The following is a 22099-nucleotide window of genomic DNA, read 5'->3' on the forward strand; positions in this document are numbered from 1 at the left end:
ATATTAGTGCAAGTTCTCCTTTCCAAGGGCTACAATTCCAGAGCTCTATCCTAATTTCGGAAGCAAGTAAACGGCAAAGGATATAGTTCATAGTGAAAATGCCAACCCCAGCAAATGCCGAAAAGATGGACTTTTATGTGTCTCTGTCTTTCAATAGAGTAAGCTGTTGAAAATCAAGCTCGTACGGGTAAACAATCCACAAAATAGGGGAAAAAAAGCACTTGTTTGACAACTACATCAATAATAGCTATGGTAATAAACAAGCGCTCAGTTCCATTACTGGGAAAAGCAGTATATCTACCCTTTATGCTGGCAATTTAGAGCTAATACAATTTCATTAATTTTTCCAGATATTAACTTGCAATTGAATATCTCAAGCAAAAAAAAAAGTTTATAGTCAAAAATCATATTAGTAACTCTGTACTTCAGTTCTTCTCAGCAGGACATAAAATCAATGGGGAAAAAAAGCGAGAATATAAAACAAAAAAAATTTAAAAAATTAAAACATAAAAATATAAAACTTCAGAGAAGTTGTAGGAAGCAGCATTAAAAGGAAACTTAAGAGGCCATGTGATACACTTCTATGCTTGAACATCTGTGTCACCCATTGAAAGAGCCTAGTTCGAGACATTTGAAATTTACTCTCAAGTCTCTATGGTTTCTTAAAGTGATATAAGAAACAGGTATTTGGAGGCAAGATGATGAAAGTAAGGAGGCTCAGAGACCTGTAAAGGGGAAGCTAGGGCTGATGAGAGCAAGGCTGGACAAAAATCTGCAGAATGAAAACAAGCAGAATAGCAGCAGTTAAAAAAAAAAAAAAGGGAGGAGAAATACAAAAAACCCCACCCCTCCATACACATGCGTATAAGCAGACAAAAATGTCTTTCCCTGTGTATCTCCTAATGACTCCCTCAGAGGAAAGGAACAAAGAGGTATACAATAAAATGATACAGCTGAGAAAGACACCACCTGAGAAAACCTATGGTAACGTAATTACCATTTCCATAGAATAAATATTTTTTTTAAACAGCCAGTCCATAAGCAAGTCTGTCCACAGTTCTGTATTTTTTTGGCGTGTCTAGACAAGTAAAAGCATGTGCAATGGCTGGTTCAGAGCTTTGCACATACTGACCAGCATGCTGGAGCTTCCTCTTGCAACGAAAAGGACAAAGTTATAACTTGCTTTCCCTTCCTTAGGACACTACCTTCCATCTTCCTTCTAAGCCAGCTGTTGACTTTCAATAAAACTTACAGTTCATAGATTTTGGCCATCCTACTCTGACACTCAGGTGAAATTGGTCAATAGGTTCAACCAAGTATTGCTGTCAAGAGCAGGGACAGCGAGGGCATTGGAAAGGAAGGAAAAGGATAACGTGCATAGGACTCATTTACACGAGGAACCAGGGTTAAACACATAAAACAACCTTAAAGAAGAAAAATACACATATCTGTTCTTCAGTCAGTACCGTTGGGAAAGGCAATCTGGCATCGGAAAACCTTTTTCTGAACTGGAGGAGGAAATCTTTATGTAGGGCTTATTCCTGCTCACATTCCAATAGGTGAAAAGCTGTCATCAATCTCAACCTGAGCAGCAGCTCTAATTCCAAGAGGCCCAAACAGAAACAGAATGAAAATGCATTTATTTCATCTTTAAGTTACGCTCTTCAGAATAGACTTTAGAATTGCTTCATATCTGAAACATCGCTGCCCTGTCCAAAGGTTTAATAGAAAAAAATCTGAATGGTTGCAGTAATATTCATCTATGATGAGCATAAAGATAATTTATTTAAATAGCAGATTTACATATATGCCCACAAATCTTATTGTTCCAGTTCTGAGACTGAGATATAATGAGAAAATGTGAATTCATTTATCCAATGAACATAGCACAGCAAAACTGCTGTGTATTAGATCTGTAGATCACATGTACAGTATATTAAATTCACTTAGTAGACAGATAATTACGTTTCCATGTAAAAGCCATTATCAATAATAAATAATTAAATATATGTATGACTTGACAAATAGTGTGCCAGGATTATGCAGATAATCATATTTAATTCAGTAGTTGCTTCACTGCTAACAAATAATAACGAATACACCATTGCATGTTCTCCACCATGATACATTTACTTTATTCAAATTTCCCAAATGCATAGATATCTGAACTTTTCAATTAATTTCACCCTAAGGCTCTCAAAGCAAGTAATGCATATTACCAGGTAGACTCCTGAAAATAAATCTAGCTTATCTCATTTCCTTTCTCATTGCAGTCTTTATCCTGAGGAAGAATCAAAATGCCATTGCTGTAAGAGAAATTAAGTTAGTAGAAGCTCTCTCTTCATGTACCCCTCGCTGGGCAAGGGATAGGTTTGAAGGTCAGTTCCGTGTTCTCCATCAGTACAAAATCATATCTGCACAGCTGCAGCCTACAAAAGTAGAAAAAGAAAAAAATTGTGCACAACAGAAAAAGTTAACATCAATAGAAAAGTATTTCAGTATTTTAATTATTAAACCTCCAGTATTTAACTACCTCTCAGAGACCGTACTCAGGACAAGAAGAAATGTCTTCTCGTCCAAGTTTACACCCTATTTTACACATCACTGGAGTAGTTTCGCCAGACTGTGAACAACAACCAGGACATCAGCTGGATGGTGCAAACTGGCATGAGTAGGAAGTGTATCACATTAGTCTGAAATATGAAGATGCAATACTTCATCCATTAAAGCTATTAATCTGCATTCAAATTAATTCTTTAGAGCAGCCCGATTCCTGTTAACACTGGGCCTGAATAATTTATTTTGAGTTCCCTAGGTATGAAAGCTTCTCTGCTTTCATTCCACAGAGGAAAGTAGAAAACCACATCATAGCATCTTCTAACTCTTTCAGTTGCAATGACAGCATGCGTAAGAAAGTTTCATGCAAGAGAGTAATTTGTCATCTCAACACCTAGAAAACTCAGAACTGCATAATACTACAGGAACACATACAGAGGTCACAAAGGGAGTCACACACACACACTGCATCTTACTTTTTGAGGTCAACATAGATGCTCTGCCTTTTAGGGCAGAGGCAGGTCATAGCTCTGCCCTTCATGCGCTACTACAGATAGATGGTGAGAGCTGGTTTGAACAGGCAAATGACTAGCATACCCTCTGATGGCACCTCTAAGGGCATACAAGCTATGATACTTATTTTTATTTAAAATTTTCTTCCATATTGCTCTGAACTCACAGATGTGGCTATACAACACAATCGACCTCGGGCTGGGATGTAGCGTACAGTGAACGTAGCGTAAAGGACAAAGCCTGAGAAAGAACATCCCGCCAGGCACTTCTGTTGTTGCCCATTAGCGTGAGATTTCCAACCAGTCAAGGCTCCACCTGTCTGTATGTGAAAGGACTGTCAGATTTCTATGTGAGAATTTGAGGCCCTTTAAGGACCCCACAAAGCTAAGATAGTAGATTTTATGACTAAGAAGATCAAGACAAATTCTGGTATTCCGTATAACGCAAAGCATAGAATTTCATCCAGTCTCCATCCACAATTTGTTTTGATTTGAATTTAATGGTTTACTATTATATTATTTTTGTAGAGGGAGAAAAGAAGACATAAAAGCACAGAAATTGCCAGCATTTTAAAAGTCCGCATAAAAGCCTGTGAAAGAATTCACAGGACAAATTTCCAACCAGAACAATGAAGGATTATTATATGCATCCGTTTCCTGAGTTGACTTTCGATATCTCACGTAACAATACAATGCTGTATTTTAGCACATTTGCAACAGTATTTGCAACACAGCGGCACAATGTGTTAGCACAGCCAGTTCTCCAACAGCAGTCATCACGTGGGAAGGCCTCTATCTAACCACAGGGGACACAATACTTAGACAAACCATAATGATGAATGCTAGAAATAAAAACATATGGTTTCCAACATATGGTATCTCATTTGAAGTGCAATCCATCTAAGCTTGTGATTACTGAGTACCAGGAACGCCTTACAGGAGAGTAGCCCCGAGTGAGGAGCAGGTTCTCCAGTTCACTGACAAGGAGCAAAACACAAACAATTTTTTATTAGGTGAGGCTTTCATAATCCCTCACCCTGTGTGGCTTCTCCGCTGTCTACTAAAAAGCAAGGGCATGCCACACTCTCTTGTTCAGTAGAGGTATTAATAAGGTCTTCTTTATTATTCCTGTTCTCGTTTTGGTTAAAAAAAACAAAGGTGGCTGGGCTAAGTATCTTTGAAACATTCACCTTCCGCATCAATTGAGTTTGAATTGACTGACAGGTTCAAACGCTTTTTGGGAGAATTGACACCTGGACACACACAAGTCAGGAAAGCTGTCCGTTTTTATGGGTGAGCAGGAATTATTCATCTCAGAGACCAGAAGAAGAGTCTGAAAATTGTATGTACCTTTTAGCACTCCCACATTCACACACCACCTGTGTGAATAATGGACCAGCCCAGCAGGCAACTGTTAGTGATATTCCCCAAACTCCCACTGTCTGCTGTTAACCCCGATCTGGGGAAACTGAGACTCCTATTGTCTTTTATCCCTGCACCTGTCCCCTGGTTTTTACCTACTACTTTGTTATACAAATAATTTAAATATTTGTAATGTAGTTTCTAGTTGATTATCCTGTATTCGAGGAATTGTTGTAATTACAGGTAACTGAATAAAGTAAATATAAGTAGTTATAATTACAATGAGTGATTATGTAATTATACCAAGAAATAGTGTTGTAACATCTGCATTTAAATTACCTTTACATGCTGATTTAACACACCATTTTCCATTGCTATCTAAAAGTATCTAATGTGCCTATATGACTGCCATCTGATGAGGCTCCGTGTGAAGGACTTTAGTGGATCCTATATTAAAGCAAATCAAGTGCATCTTACTTCAAAACTAACAAGAGTCAGAGTAACAGAAATGAAAACTCAAAACCAGTAAGGGATGTTCACTGAAAGTTTTCCTTATTTACTAGATCATTATCTGAAGAAGTTCTGAATGCTGATAGGCTTGCATGAAATGCATCTTCTGATTTATCACCGTTGGGTTGAGAAAAAAAAAATTGCAATATGATTTAGAGCTTTGACTATCTCTCATCACCAAATGCTTTTAAATAAAATCATGCCAGTTCACCTGAGAGCTTGAGACTTATAGCCTTCAACAGAAGTCTAACGTATAGACATTTTGGGGTAATATTTTGATTACTGTTCTGTTTCTTTCTAAGTCTCTCCCACCCGTCTCCTCCTTTTCAGAAAATACAAAATAGCAGATTGATTTAACAAGGTTTCATAATTTTTACAAAGTATCATACCCAATTGCTACTAGACTATTATCATACACCAAATCAGAGAGCCTTAAATGTTATTTCTCAAATTAACAAAATATATTCACTTACAACTTACTCATATTGTAATATTATTCCCACTCATTACTTATTTGATAACCATTATTAGATTTTATTTTAGATTCTGACTTTGTTGAATCTGCCATTCATATGAAGCAAATTAACATAATAACTCTAAAATAAATTACTCTTGCTACTCCTGGATATTTCTTACCTATTCCATGTAATATGTTATTTTCACAAGATGCAAATGTAAAATTTAATTACTAATGCTATTGTACAAGTAAGTCTGGAGATCTAAAAAATTAACATATGGCAATACTGCTCAAGTATTTAAAACCAGAAATAATTAATAAAAGCTTAGTAACAACACTTAAATATCAAAATATGCAGATGATTTCAGGTTAAGTGTAGGCAAGCATAGACTGTGTTTTGGTCTTGGAAGGTCTTTACCATCAGCAAGAAGACCAAAACCCATTCCAGTCACACAAGTAGCTGAAGTGCTCCGTTTCACATCTGAGTGTGAAAAGCTGTGTACAGACACATGATTAAAATCAGAGAAGTGCTTAATAAAATTTGTCTTCTGGAAGAGAACTTAACCATGCAGGTCTAAGTCAGGCTAGTCTACATAAGTGGTCCTTGAAAACCCGTTGTGACCAGACAGCAGCAGCAGCCTGCTGTAACAAGCAGCATGCTTGTTGACGTCTACATGGACGAGAGATGGAAAGTGAGGGTACTGTGCACTAAATGTTAATGTACAGAGCAGCTCTTCCACATGATAAATTTGATCCTAGGTAGGATGAGAAGGATATTCATGCATTTAGAAATACGCGATTAAAAAATCAATAGAGGGAAATACACACCCTGAGAAGTTTAGTTGATACACAACTTTGACACATGACAAACACTTACCTTTCTGGATTATTAAGAGATTTCAGCCGCATCTGGAGGATCCTAAGCTTGTGTTTTGGGCCTATTAAAGTCTTCGTAGAAAAGGTCAAGGAAATTTTCGATATTTTGTCAAGGTCTTGGTAAAATCCAGTTACTATTTTGACTCTTTTATATCGCTGAAATGTTGAAGCTTCACTAAAGAAAAATATTATTTCGAGTCAGGGTTTTGTTAGCTGAGTAATATTCAGTATTACTAAGCATTATTATTAAGGTCAGAAATCTTGTAAGATGTACTGACTTTGAGCGTTCAGAACAAGGACACCTAGGACTGGATTCAAACCAGTACCATGCAAGGACGTGGGCTAGTTCATAAATGGAGAGAGGATCATTTCAGTGTGGGAAGCATTGCCTCTGACACTGAGCCATATTCAGGAAAAGGAGCCATGGCCAAGTCTTAACAACCTCATGATACTTTTTTGACTTACAAGTTAGCAAGTTAAAAGGTTTAGGAAACTCAGAAAATTAGCCATATAAAGTGATTAAAAAGATTTAGAGACAAAGCACAACATACCTATTCATCTCTGACTCTACTGTGTTTCCAGCATAATCTGTTATTTTAACTTTAATGAAACCTCTCCTAATGCTTTTATTCCATGTAGTAATATCCAGTAAGTAGTTATACACTGCAAAAAAAAAATAGGAAATAATAAGATTCAAAGAATGACCTCAACAGGATACAGTTGTTATTATCATCCTGTTAAAAGTATTCACTGGTAGATGATAGGAATAGTGACTCTTTACTTCTAGGTTACCAACTCAAAGCAGAATAAGAAGGCTATTGACAAAAATTAGCTTCTACCAAGTGGCTACTTGGAGTTCTGTGCAATTAGTGTATCATTTCCTCTAGTTCTCACATGGAAACGATTTGTATCAGAAAGCTACCATCAGAATTAGCATGAAGAGTTTGACCTGCCTAAGGAAAAAATGCAAAATCAAGCCCTAATGAGCACCTTCAGGTTTTGGCAAGCTCTGCAAACAGGGGATATTTGAGCTATCAGCATAGCAACACTATCACGTTACCCACAAAAGTGACATGTCCAGAAAACAGCTGAGGTACATTGGCAGGGGGAGGGGAGGAACAGCATTGGCACAAGCTTTACCTACAGGCAAAGTGGGCAGTTAGCTAGGTGAGCAGATTAATCAGGTGGTAAAAGCTGAAGAGATACATTATTCCTATGCTTTGCTTGCCCAGCCTGAGCAGGTGCAGCAGTACAGATCCTCCAAGCACCCTGCCCTCAGAGAAGTCAACCTGCCAAAACCTCTCTGTGGATACTAGAAAAACCGCATGGGGAAGACTGAGGAAGAGGAGGGATCCGATTGCTTTCCCATGCTCCAGCCCCTTCTCCCCCTCCCCTGGAGGGCCCACGGCCTCAGGAAAACAGGCTGGGTACCCAGGGCTGGCACCCTCCGTGCACTGGCACGGAGCTGACCTGCTCTGCTGTGCCCTCGGAAACCCTGACCTGGCCTTCTACCGCACTTCTGTAACCATCACTGGTATTGTAACTGTGCTATGGCTATCCAGGGGAAACACAACTTTACTACTCCCAAAGCAAGGAAGCCAATTCAAACTCTTTTTTTTTTTTTGCTTGATGCTTTTTAACATTCTCTCCTAAAAGGCCAAGCCTCACCTCGTATGAAAAATTTGTCCTGCTCAGGTTTACAGTTTCACTTAGTTCTAAGGCCTCGTTTACTTCTTTTTCCTCATGTTTTCAAATATCTAATAACTAAAATAAGGTTTTAGTTAATAAAAACCCTCTTTTTCAGACTGGTTTAGTAGACTCGTTTTTCTTCTTGACTTTGCATATTTTCCCTTAAATTTATGCTGTCATTACAATATTTTTTATCCCTCTCCATTTGCCTCCTCCTATGTTTGGTAATATTTATCCCCCTCTTTTCTCTCTTCTACCACCCTTGTCCCAGAACACTAAATATAATCTTTTCCTTCTGCAAGATACTCCTTCCATCATCAGGATTCTGCTTGGTTGGATTTTTGATAAATGCCCAGATTTTAGTATGTGTGAGAGCAAAAGCAAAGCTGTAATTCTCTGTGGGAAGAATGAATGAGGAGACAGACCTAGCAGCCCGTGCAGCCTTGACAGCATGGAAGAGCAAAGCCCAAGCAGACAGGAGCAGGGGATAACAGTGGTAGCAGGCTTGGGTTGAGCTGAAAGACCACTGGGAATAGGAGTTATTTTATGTAACATCCATCAGACCTTCGTTAACCTCTCCTTGGCCCTTTGGAAGAAACAGTATGTAGGTAAGCATGATTACCACTATAACAAGAGTCATTCAGTCCCTAGTCACAAAAATTGCCGATGTGATAGCAAAAGCTAATGGGAAAACCTGATTTCACTTGGAATTTCCTGTAAGCCTATACCCATACTCCAAATCAAAGAACCCGAAAGATAAGCGATTAGAAGAGTGTGCTAACATTTGCTTATGGTGGTAAAGTCTGTTAATAAAAACAGAAATTGGCTGAGAATCTAAACTGGAACTCTACATGGATAGGTAGATATCCAAACTGTTGCAGCTAAAGCCCACGCCATGAGAGTTCATTCCCATATAGGATAAACCTGAAACAGTCAGCTAAGTTTTCCCTCCACTGTTTTACTCTAGGGAGACATGAACTTTTAAAACCTGGAGTAGCTTTAGTTGACTGTGGGGTGCTCCCCTCCTGGGGTGGAACATAGAGGTGTCTCTTTTCCATCTCCCAGCCAGGGCAGTCTTGCTTCCCATTTTTGCTCTCTGAAAATGGCAGCAATGATCCGATCTAAGCAGGTTCTCTCAGTACAGCTTTTTCTGTCACTTGATTCTCATTTTCTGGCTTACTTCTTCCTCTTGGCCGTCCACCTCATTACTTTTAAAGACACATTTCTTTCTCAGTTCACGTATTGCTTACTCTTCTGCCAGTCATTCTTCTTCTTCCTCCAGTCTGCGAACTGACACTTAGCTCATTGTTTATTACACCATTTTACACAGCAGCTAATAATAACTTTCTACTTTTAACATGTTTTCACTCCAGATCAGCTAACAAATAACAGCCATAACATTTGATAAAGTTTGTTATATATGTATTCATCCACTCACTGCAGAATGGGTCGTGGTCCGAGGTATCAAAATAAGCTTTCGTCGGTGAACTCTTTGGGATTAACAGTTTTTTCCATCTATCAGCATAATAACCTGAAATCCAAAGTTTAAATATTTAATTTCAGACATTTAGCAAAATCGTGATACACATATAATTACATGAAAGAAACTCTACCAAAGTGACAGATTTGGCTTTAATTTTCTTAAACGTTCTCTGAGAAAGTAAATTGACTTGGAAAATACAAGAATCCCCCGAGTATAATAGAATGTCGTATGCAAATATTTAAATATATTAGTATCACTAAAATTGTCATAATGTTGGAATCTATTTAGTCTAGAGTACTAACTCCAAAACATACTGCTTATAAATTCCTGCAGAGGTAATAAAAACAACCCCAAAAAAGTAGCCCACATATTTGCAGAGAACAGTTACAGAACAGCATCACATTAGGTAAATTTTTTTCCTTTCTTTTTTGAATCATCAAAGTAAATATTTTTAAACCCTCTAGTCTATAATTGTGGATATTATTTAATAAAATGTTAGATACTCTTTAAACCTCCTAAGCTCTTGGATGTAATGTAGAAAGCATTTTTGTTGTATGCAATTCTATGCTCATTGTCTCTGGGGCTCGATAACAGTCCTTGTTTCTAAAGTGGATCTAAAAGGATCCTATTCCCTCCCTCTTGATTTCTTTACCTAGACTGGACGATGAGGGCTGGTTCCGGGCTGCAGAGCTGCCACTGCAAGGCAGCAAACAGGAAAGCTTGCAATAGAAGGATGCTGTTTCTCCTCCCAGTTACCAGATTCAGCTGCCTGTCATTTCCTCATAGGTTGTACGGTTATTAAAAAAAAAAAGGTGGCAGCTGACTGGTCAAACATTTCTCCACCTCTAGCTCGGGAATTCTGTGTAAGTGCATCAGGCATGGCTAATAACCATGCTGGGGAAGTCCTGGAGTCTTTCTGCCCTACTATAAGGTCCCGTTATTGTTGGGTTTTATTATAAAATAGTATACAGATCTGTCTATGCTTTGTCTTCAAACCTGACCTAACTAATATATGTAGGGTGTACATCCTAATAGAAGGATGTGAAGAAGACAAGGTACGTTAATTTCTATTTAAATATTTTTAAAATTTCATTCTTAAGAAAACCCTGCCAACTAGGAAATGCTCACACTACTGTAGCTGTTTTCAAGCTGTCCCCAGATCCTCTCTAAAAGCAATAAAACCTCAAACAACTGAAAAACCCTCCAAATAAAAGCTTGATTCCAAAAGAAAAGCCAGAGAAACCATGAAGTTGCTAGAAACATTACTACTTTTAAATAAAAACCACAGGTACTCTAAGGATGATAACACACTATGTGAGCCTAAAGTGATCGACTAAGTAGAAGCAGTTTCTCTGTAGAAAGGAAATACACTGTGAATCCATTTTAGACGGGAAAGCACAATAATCAAAGATTAGGAACATTCAGCACCTGTGTCTAACAGAGATTACAATAAAGCAGACAAAGCCATAAACTTTAAGCTACTTCAAACAGTATGCAGCTCTGCACGCGATCAATCTCTACAAATCCCTTTAACACAATACTACAGATCTCTGGAGTAGCCCCAGAAAGAGCTAGTCTGGATTTCCCGGAAAATCTCACTCAGCCCAGAGCAGATATCGTAACTCTTACCCAGTACTGGACAGGACATTGGCCGGAAAGCTTCACAATCAACACATTTTCCTCTCTTGTAATCCAAGTAAGAGTCACAAGGATATGTTATTATGTTGCACCTTCTTTTCAAAGATGATAAGAAGAGGAAGACAGATCTTTGATGGTCACACTTAAAATACTGAAGTCCTTCAGGAAAGAATGAACGAAATATACTAAGAACACGTAATCATTTTTATTTGTGAAAGAAAAGGTGTTATCAAAGTAATCCCATTTACCTGAGTCATTCTTAGTTAGCCATGTTTTTATTCTCTGGTTAGTTGACCACCAAGTGTAAAAAATGGATGCACACACACAAGAAGAAGAAATTGCAGACTGTTTTGAATATTACAGGTACAGAGAAAAGTCTACAGGGTTTTATATGCAAGAAATAGTCTACTAAGTCCTATCAAATTTACAGAATTATTGTTACACAGCATGAGTCTGAGTTAAAATTTGCCTTGTTGCATCCCGTGCAGAACATTTTGGCAGAAAAACTACCGCGAGGAATACTTCAGAGATTCTTCTCTCTAGTTTTTTTGGGTAATAAATTCTTTTCTCTCCTAGAAAAACACACTATGAGAATTGTACAGATGAAGATTGATCCTGAGTCTTAAGGGATTCTCCCATACTCACAGACACACAAGTGGAAGCCCTATGCTTTTGCAGCAGCTCTAACTTGTAGCAGCACTGTGCAGATTAGTAATAGAAAGATAGGCAGTCATAAACATACCCAAAAAGAGTAAACAAAAACAATGGGCAGCAACCTTGCCTTAGATTTATGGAGGCTGAAATAAGCAAAATTCTGCAGCAAAAGATCACGTCGCTAAACTGTTTTCATCTTAGAGCCTAAAAGACCTGTCCAAAACCTAGTACCTCATTGCCAACCAGGAGGAACCTAAGACACAGTGAAGACTTGAAAGCCTTGCCTTCCGTGTCATATGCAAGTGATCCTGTCCAAACCACTTGGACACAAACATCTTCCCCCGTGCCTAGCCATATATAAACACAGAAAAATGATTACTATATACAGATTATATATAGAATATAATAATATAATTCCATCATACCAATAATAATGGTATGATGGAATATGTATGCTTACAGGAAGATCTTTATTAAAAAAAAAGATGTCAAATGCCTTTGTTATTTCTCATTTGCTGAGTGGGGATGGAAAAGAAAGAATACAATGCCCTCAGCCCCCATACTACCGAATATGTGCAGCGTCCACTGAATTCAGTTTAACCTCTTTTTGATTTGATTTCAAACTCTTTTTTCACTAACTGAACACATTTTTATTTACCGCTGAATACTGTTTGTGGACAACCAGGCTGATCCATTCCTCCATTTGGATAGAAATCAATGGTTCCTAAAGGTTTCTTGAAACCTAGTGCTAAAGTAAAAACATCATGAATCAAAAAACCATGAACAGAATTATGCAGTGAATTATTTATCATTACATTGCATTACAAAATAACATGAAGGTCACAAAGGAATTATTTTTGCAAATTTACTGTTCTTTTGTTCTGTAAATGGAACTCATGAGTTAAAACCCATGTTTTTTTTCTTTTTAAGAAAGTTATACACATGTAAAATGCTGTACACAAATGTATACAAATTTGTGTAAGATTCCTACTACCACAAAAGAAAATGGGTAGAACAAAAGCAACTATTTAGTGCTGTAGCTGAGACATTATTTGCACAAAAAAATTTATGAAATTCATGTTCTCTCCAGCAACCAAAATTCTTTCCCAATGTAATTTTCATGAGAGTAAGATTTTCCATTTTTTGCACATGACATTGGATTCTGAGCTACACTAATATAAGCAGTATATTAAAGTAGGAAAATCTGTATCTATCCCATAAAAGACCATCAGTAACATTTAGCTCAATCTGATCTACCTTCCTTTTTACCACACATTATCTTTATTCACATAATTAGAGCATTACAGAAGTTGGATTTTACAGCTTCACATGTAAGTTTGTACAGTAAAATGCTTAATTTTTAATATTATTAAAGAAACTGATATGAAACTACATAAATAATGGGACAAGTGTGGTAGGTTTGAAAGGTTTACTTATGGTTTTGAAAAAAAAAACCAAACCAGATTATAGCGTGGATGAAGCAGACTTTACAATGTTCTTCATTTTAACCTTACAGTAACGCGATTTAGAATTTTAAGCAGTGGATCTGTATAGTGTACTAATATGATACAGCTGAGACTGGCTCTCTCAGAAGGGACTTTAATTCAGTGATAATCATAAGCTTACAACCTCTATGTTCATACACACTAGCACAGCAAAAGGATGTTTATGCTAAACTATTTTGCAAATAGCAGTATCATAAATTAATGCAATAGGCACGCTTTATTCAATGTGCAGACTTCTTTTTTACGTATTCAGAAGGAATATACTATAACAAACAAGACATAAATGACAGTGGTGTAATCTCTACTTTTGCATTACATTAAATATACTCATGACTATATGGTTATCTACATATGCCTTCAGTTAGCTGTTGGACATAAAAATTAATTCAATATTTTCAGGTTCAGTCATGAAACTTCACTCACTCAGTAACATGGCTACTCATGTCAGAACTGAACAAAACAGTCCATCATTGCTTAAGTCATTAGCAAAGTTGAGTTTCAATTTCGTGATGAATAGGCGTCATAATATCCAATATGATTTCAAAAGTCTAGATATTGTTAGAAAGCAACAGCACAGAAATCCACCTGATTGATAACACAAAATATACTTCTGCAACACTATTTGGGTGTAACTGAAATAGCTTATCCCTTCTCTTTTGCTTTCCTGCCTTTCCTCAAGTTGAAATAGGAAAGTTAAGGCTATGTCATTACCATCAGTATCTGAATGGATTACGTCAACAAATTGCGCATCAGTACGATCCAGTCTCCTCTCTGGTGGTTCTCGGGTGAACGAAGGGCCTGCTGGATCAAGACCTAAATGAAAATAACACTAGCATTACAAATCCTGGGGTCTGTTTCTACAGATACATACAAGAGCAACATTTGAGCATTATTCATCAATGAGACTTCATTTTCCTGGGATAATAATAAAAATAACCAGCACAATTCTTCTCAAGCAAAGCAAGGGTTCCTACCACAAGACTGATCAACCCGTATCTTTGAATTTCTCTTTCTCCTTAGTAAGTCGTGCTCACCTCCCAGTGAATCATAAGCCAACAGCATTAGAGATCAAATCAGGAGAATTAATTTTGTCCTTTTCCCCAAAAAATACTATGCCTATTAAGTACTTCATAAAAACAAAATGCACAATGTAACTACTCTCATTACCAGAACACAAGATGGGGACATCCTGGATGGAGACAATTTCAAACGTGCCTCAATCATTTTGTCAGTTGGTGTTGAAATTACTTATAGAAAAACAATTGTTATATGCAACTAAGTGAAATACCAGTTTTCGACCACATTTTCACCTGAAGGAGGTTTGGAAATCTTAAATCAAAACTCAACTACGACAAAAGAGATTCCAACTGACATCCACAAAAAGCACGTTTTATCAAGGAGGAGGAGATTTGAGTGGCAAAGTATTTGAAGCATAAACACTGTGTATTCTCATTCATTTTAGGGATAGGGAATTATTGCTATGCAGCCCTGAAGCCTGATCATTTTCAAGATGGTAATTTCTGTCCTTCACAGGAAAGTGAGATTGTTAGCTGAGGTTTGCTCTGCTCCTATCTTCTTGACAGCAAAAGCATAAACAAAGAGGGGAAAAGAAAAAGCAGCAAAGATGGAAAATACAACTGTCAAGGCAAAACATATTCCTTCCCTTACCCGACTCCTAATTGCATTTTCACTGATTGAGAGACAAGGCCAGTGTATGACCTTAGCTTATCCAAATTTGTATTATGATTTAACTGGGTTGACGGTTGGACTCGATGATCTTAGAGGTCTTTTCCAACCTTAATGATTCTATGATTCTAACTGGCAGATGTGCTTTAAGAACTAGTCTAGGAAGGTTCTCTCTCAAGATCAAGATAACCAAGACCCAAAGTACCACAGAGGATTGTGGAATGCCAGGAGTAAACATTCATAGTACCCCAGGTGACAAAGGTCATTGTTTTAGTCCACTAATTAGTTCTATATTTCAGAAACCTCCAAACAGTGAAGAAGAAAATATCTTTTTCTTTTTTTCTTTTAAATCTCATTTTTCCAACATCACTTTGCACCACTGGCTCAACTTGTTTGAAAGAAAGAGTATCAAAACAGTCACTTAAGAGGTTATGAGCCTTGTGTGTTTGGACTACTCAGTCTTTGCCTTTATTCATCCATATCTGTAATTATAAGAAGGTGATTGAAACATCTCATATAATTCCATTTACACGTGAGCAACTGAGTTTAGAAATTACATGGATCTACTAGTTCCCAACTATTGTACAGAGAGGACACAGACCTGCTAACCTCGCATTGCAATCAAGACTGTCCCCAAACAGTGATGCCAACAAACTCTAGGGAATTGTGTAAAGTGGAAATGCGTATTCTTAACCAAAGGAATATAGCTGGAGCCTATCACACTCTTAGAAAATGCTCTGTCTTTCATATTACTGTATGAAAAGGGGAGGAGTCTCCAATTCCCTTTCTTAAGGCTAGCTACTGGCTCCTCTTGCATTTTGGGAAAAATATTACTTAACTACTCTGAAGAGAGGGTTTGGAGCTATGAATCTCAAAGAGAGGTAACTGCCTCCTTTCAGCCTGAAAACAGCCACTCTCTTAAATCCTAAACACTATCAGGATCCAACAGTCCCATGTCCCCTTAGCACCTTTTCTGATAGTTAGCTGAGTCAGCTTCCTTCTCAACACACTAGCTGCAGTGAGTTTTGCTCTTTCACCACAAGAAGTATCTGGAGCCTGTGCACCCAAATTAGCACTGTGGATTCTGCCCTGGGAACCAGCATCTAAAAGTTAATCCTGAACTTCATGCAACCCTGGTCCTGAAAGACGTACCCAAATGACGGTACTCCAATTTTCATTGTATGCACCACTTCCTGCAGATGGCAATGCTGACAATGCAACAACTATGAGGTAAAATTTGCAGTATCCATACACAGGTTGCACACCTGATCTAAGCTCCCTGTACGAGATAGCTCAACGTACTAAAGCCTACACCATGTTCGGATACCTCAAACTGAAACTAAATCCTTGTGCCTGATTCCTGTGGTCTGACCAAGAGCTTTTGAACTTCCCTTCAGAGGGACCTGACTTGCTCCATCAACTAGACAGAAACCCAGGTAGCATATCATTTAACTTAAGTGGCATTTGGATGTAGCATTCAATTTTCATTTGAGAGACTAGAGGTAAACAGGTTGGAAAATTTCAGCTGTAATTTATGTCCTGAAGGCAGACTTTCACAATTTTCTGAACTTCTAGCAGGGATACATTTTTCCTCGTGTATGTTACTAGGCAGTTCTCATTTGTCGATATTTCAGTGCTAGCACCTATGTGATTCACAGCTATAACAATACAAGGTATATTAGAATATGTGTATCAGGATTAAAAGCCTTACCTGTAATTCTGCCAAGTTTGCCATTATACTTCTGGCCAACCAAACCAGCTATATGAGCCCCAAGACTAACTCCAATCATATACATAGAGTCAAGAGAAGCTCCGTTCACCTATGAGGGAAAAAAAACCCAAAGCCACAGCCACACACACAGTTAACTGAACAGACATCAGTAGACTGATTTAGTTTTCACTTTTTGTCAGTACTCTAAGTTACAACTCTAACTTCCTAACTTTAAAAACAAATGGAAACGACAAAGTTCTTTTCAGTTTGCCATGCTGTACTAGTTAAAACAGTGTAGTAATTATGAAATTATTTGACTAGAAAAATGTAAAAAGGAAGCTTGAGTCACATTTCTTCCAAAATGTCACACTAGTTAGAAGGGGAGCAGGAGAGGGAAGAGGAAGACATTTACCAGATACAGGAAAGATGAACCAAAACTATGGACTAGGAAAAAAAAAATTCTCCCCCTGCCTTAGCCTTCCAATAAAATAAATTAAAAACATAATACCATTAACAAAGACTTATACTGCAGAACTGCTGAATAATGGTGCCAAATGCACAACTGCAGGAAAGCCTTAAGATGCCCATTCTACAAAGCAGGCAGTATTTAAAAAAAAACACCTGCTGAAGAACTCTGAAAGAGTATCAGCAGACCTGTTGGAATCTCTGCAAAGCGATGGGATGATATGTGGGATCTGACATACAATGCATCTCAAAATGAATTAACAAAGGCTTCACGACAGCTTGCAAGTATGAAACTGATAGCTGTGGGACACAACATACCCCACCACCATCACTTCGACGACTCGCACAACAAGATCGGCCCAAGCATGCCCTGCTGTCATTGCTTTGCCAGGCAGATCTGTAACCAGCAATTAATCAAAAATCTCCATCAAGAAATTCGCAAAATACACCTTTTTAACCCACTCTGGACTGGAGACTGTTCTTATAGTCCTATTTTATTTTTCTATTCCATAACAATAAATTTACTGTCAAAATTACAAATTGTTATCACTATATCTAGTCCCAGAGGACAGATTCTGATGGGCTTTCTCTTCTTTCACCTCAGCCTTTCTCAGAATGCTGGGTCTTTTACTCAAATTCCACATGAATATTTTCTTACTGCACAGCATTCAAAATTTCTGAGAATGGCTGGGAAAATAAGCGGTGAGAACAGAAGAAAAATCAAGTGCTAAATCTAACAATGGCATAAATGAGATGATAACGTTTTATTCATTTGATTAAGCAACAAATCTAAAGCCCAGTTAAGACCACTGGCATCAACAATTGTTTCAGCAACTCCCTCTAGAATCAAGAAGTTTATATCATTTTGGAACAAATATTTATTCCTCTGTCAGTGATTTCTTTTTCATTTAAAATCTTTAATTATAGTAGTTTAAGAGTAAAAAGAGTAGAGCAATGCTTTTGTGAAATTTTAATGTTGCATACTATTTGAACATCTCTCACTTCACCTCCCCACTAGTGCATTCACTCTTTCCAGAAGACCTAAAACTTCCAGCTGGCTAAAGAAATCAGATGCACTCCCAGGCACACTTCAGTGAAAGGGAAGCAAGAACTCAGGTGGAGTTGAAGATATGCAGTAATAACTGCATGCAAGGTTAGTAAATACTTTGGTAAAGAAATGTCATTTGATATTGTTCACTGGGCTTCTCTTTAGACCTATTTTAAATATCCATTCCCACTCAAGCTATGCTATTTAAACTTATTCAGAACAGATGCAACTCTCTGCCTTACCAGCATCTGGTCAACATAGTTCTTCAGTATTTCTGCAACTTTTCTGCAGTTTTCAACAGCAGTTATGTAATTCACAGTTGTAGCACCACGATTCCAATCAACTACAATGAGATTAATATCCTCTGAAGACAGTAAAAGCTCCTTTATGTCACCTAGCCATGCCGGTGGAGATCCTGTTGGTCTGAAGCCGTGAATAACAAAGACAATTTTCCTGGAGGTATTAAAGTACACAGATGCAGTAACATTATGTTCAATGAGTCTCTCAGAACAATTTGGATTTTCCCTTGTGTATAGCAGTAGCTGGACATGCAGTTCTGTCCCAGACAAAGCATTGCCTATATTAAGATCTGTAAATTCAGGACATTCTTCCTCCTCATCTGAAAAAAATGAAAATGTTAGACAGTCATTCGATGAGTTAGACCACCTGCAATACCGCCTCTTCACTTTTCTTTCCACATTTTTCCACTAACAGTGAGCAACTTCCTTTTTCTTCACTCCAGACCTTTGCAATAAGGTGCCAGCATGTGCACTGAACAACAAGGACACACAGTTTAACTAATGACTCTGCAGATACCACTATGCTCCTCTGAACCCTTCAAATACAAAATTAACCTTTCCAATTGTTCCCGAACCATATATTTTCTCCATAACAAACAAAAATTAGTAGTCAGTGTTGATAAGAGCCTTTGCTTAACCACCAAATTTAGGTTCTCAGAATTTTTTCACAACTGGTATATAAACAGGAAGACTGCTGTGGTTGTTTCTTCCTCTTTTGGCCAGGGTGTCAAAGTTGCCAATCCTTAGACCTTATTGTTTGATCTAGCAATAAGAAACGGTTGCCTGACAGTACGGGGATGACCCAGAACCCTCCCCTAGTTTTGGATCACTGTAAGGACACCATTACCAAGGAACAAAGAAAGAAGAAACAAAGGATCCTGTTCTGAGTTTGAAAAAATAAGAATCTGTAAGGTCAATGTATGTAATGGCACAAGAAAAAATGTAGTATTTGGCATTTCTGTGCTCAGACAGTTGTAGCATACAAGGTTAAGCTGTAGATCACTCAGGATCGGCAAGAGGATGGAGATTTTCAAAAGAGTCCAAAAAGACTTAATTTTTCCCGTGTGCTTATCAACATCAAAAGTTAATGCTTTAAAAAGTATCCCTTGGCTACTGAGGTCACATTGTGTGGATAAGCCACTTCAGGATTCTGGGCACAATGCTGACACCTGTCACAGTTCTTCTGTATGGCCTCTTCACCTTCACTATGCTGTTAGCTGGCGTATGGCCAAAGAAATCTGGGCCAACCTCTTGACTTCTAGTGGGCTATGCAACTTTATACAAGGCTTTTGTCTGATATTTGATGGCACCTTTCTCAATTTTCCTGTCATTAACAACTTTGTGAAACAAGACTCAGTCAACTTCAAGAAAGAAAAAGTAGGAAGAGAAATAGTACCTACTCAGTTCCTTAAAAAATAATAAAAAACTAACTTGAATTTCTCAAAATTTTTGAGTTACAGGAGAGGCAGTTCTAGCGCTTCTCCTTTTCCCAGCAAGCGGCTAGCAGGCAGAACTGAATCCACCACATTTGCACATCTGAGACGGACAGTGAGCCCTCACCAGTTTATAAAGCTGCGAAGGGCAAGTGCGGGGGGGTTGCAAGGCATCTGAAAAATGTATTTGATACTATAGTGCAGATCTAAACAAAGCTAAACAATATGAATCACAGCACTTAAGATGCAGTAAAGATGTGGTGAAGACAGTAACTCGCTTAGGGAGCTAGACCAATCACCTCTAGGCCAAACCATGTATCTACAATGACTAGACCAGTCACTTCTGGACTGGACATCACAAAAAATAATGGGTATTTGCAAACCGGAACAGGGTTGAAGTTACAGAGTGTTAGAAATGGCCTGAAACTTCCTGTCTCAAATCATCCACACAAAAGTTTCATTCCTATCATCACCTTACGACAATAGCTACAATTATTATGTCTAGGAAAAGTTAGAATTACCTATATTTCAAAATAAGTATCACTGACCTCCTCATTTTGACATTGAATAATTTAAGTAACTTTTACTGTGATTACTGGACACATTATTAACTAACTAGTGGTACAAGAAGGCAACTCAGTTTCATTGCTGAGACTTATCCAAGAAAAAGTTCTAAAATTAAGAGCTATTCAGCTGCAGTTGCCTTGAATTTAATGAAAATGGTATTCAGGAACCCAGTAAAATGTCATACATGTGACATGCTACTGAGATGTTAATATAATGTGTCACATTTAATCCCTAGTTTTCATATAATGATATAAGACAATAAAACTAGAATAGAAATTCTGTTACACAAATGTCATATACAAAGCTAAATGATAAGAAACAGCCACTTCATTAAATTTTTGCTATTCAGATTCAAAGCTACAACATGAAACTCTTCCATTTTTGCCTAATACTGTTCTTAAATCAAAGTTTAATCACTGATCCTTATAATTCACTCCTACATATCTAACATATAAAAGATTCATGCTAAGATATTGTTGAAGTGTTCCTCCATACCATTTAAATGTTTTGATTTCTTATCATTTGATTGGTAGAAATAAGAATTAATTCTTCTAAAGCCAGTGGAATGACAGTGACATAAAGCAGAGACACAGTCTGGTCCATGGAATTGAGAAATCGATCACAAGGAAATTATTTTAACTGACGAAACCTATTTACTAGCTGGGAAATGTCAAAGGGAAACAACTCATTTACTTATGGCTCTGAAGTGACAGCAGTTATTCTTTGAAAAGTAAATAGAGAAAAAAAGAAAAGATGATGTCTTTACTGTGGAATTAGATAAGTACTATAAATAGATTTATAGATTTAATACTTTGAATTGTTTAGCGAGGAGTCATTGCGGGGAGGTTTTTCAAACTCCTATTTCTGATTGATTACTGGAAGGAATACCCAGCCGCCCTTTGCACACGCTTGTGGGAGTACTCACATACACTTTTCTGCACAGTCAGAACATAAAGATAGGCATTGGGCAGTTACATATGCAGCTTAACTCAGTTAATATGCAATTTTAACTTTCCTGTGTACGTTTGTAAGCATTTAAGTACCTTCGGTGGTTGAAAAGGGGAAAATCTTAAGTGCACGCTGACTTTTTTTAACTAAATTTTACTATTTAAAGCATAACACATAACTTGAAAACCTGTCGACCTATCAAATCAGAAACAAAAAATAAACTTAGGTTAACATGTTAAAACTATTTCACAATTACCTCTTTACTTTGTACAAAGTGCACATACCTGAGTGTGTCTCTGTGCAAAGTACAGCCAGAGATAAAGTATCAGGCTTTGTTCTATTTACTTTAAAATGAAAGCCTACGCCTCAGTTTCAAAGTCATCAAATCCTCTTTACTAATTGTCTGCTCCATTAGGCATAATTCACAAAGTTTAATCTTCTGGCCAATTTAAATGAAGGAATATTCATTTTTTATGCTTCAATAAAGCCAAGAGACTACATCGCAAAGAATAAGCTAGCGGTTCTTACCTGATTTCACCCAGTATACCAAGCAGATGAAGAACCACCATTTCAGCATGTGGAAATGGAGAAAAGCAATACGTAATATCCACGGACAAGTGGCAAATCTAGTGTTTCCTTATAGTATGCTAGATTTCCAACCTAACTGAATGCCACTAATGAAGTAAGTGACACGTAGAGG

At 37.5% G+C, this 22099-nt stretch overlaps 1 protein-coding gene across 1 annotated transcript; it reads right to left on the reverse strand.

Annotated features, from left to right (window-relative positions):
* Positions 1 to 1623: 1623 nt before the first annotated feature.
* On the reverse strand, positions 1624 to 22099 carry LIPI (lipase I). The gene is made up of 10 exons (XM_076328862.1): positions 21928 to 22099; positions 18395 to 18771; positions 16640 to 16748; positions 13954 to 14055; positions 12396 to 12485; positions 11075 to 11242; positions 9401 to 9493; positions 6825 to 6936; positions 6275 to 6448; positions 1624 to 2429 (listed from the first exon to the last, which is right to left on the reverse strand). Exons 1-10 carry the CDS (start codon positions 21974 to 21976, stop codon positions 2342 to 2344), a joined length of 1362 nt encoding a protein of 453 aa, XP_076184977.1. The 5' UTR covers positions 21977 to 22099; the 3' UTR covers positions 1624 to 2341.

Source organism: Aptenodytes patagonicus, chromosome 1 (assembly GCF_965638725.1).
Source record: "Aptenodytes patagonicus chromosome 1, bAptPat1.pri.cur, whole genome shotgun sequence".
NCBI classification, from domain to species: domain Eukaryota; kingdom Metazoa; phylum Chordata; class Aves; order Sphenisciformes; family Spheniscidae; genus Aptenodytes; species Aptenodytes patagonicus.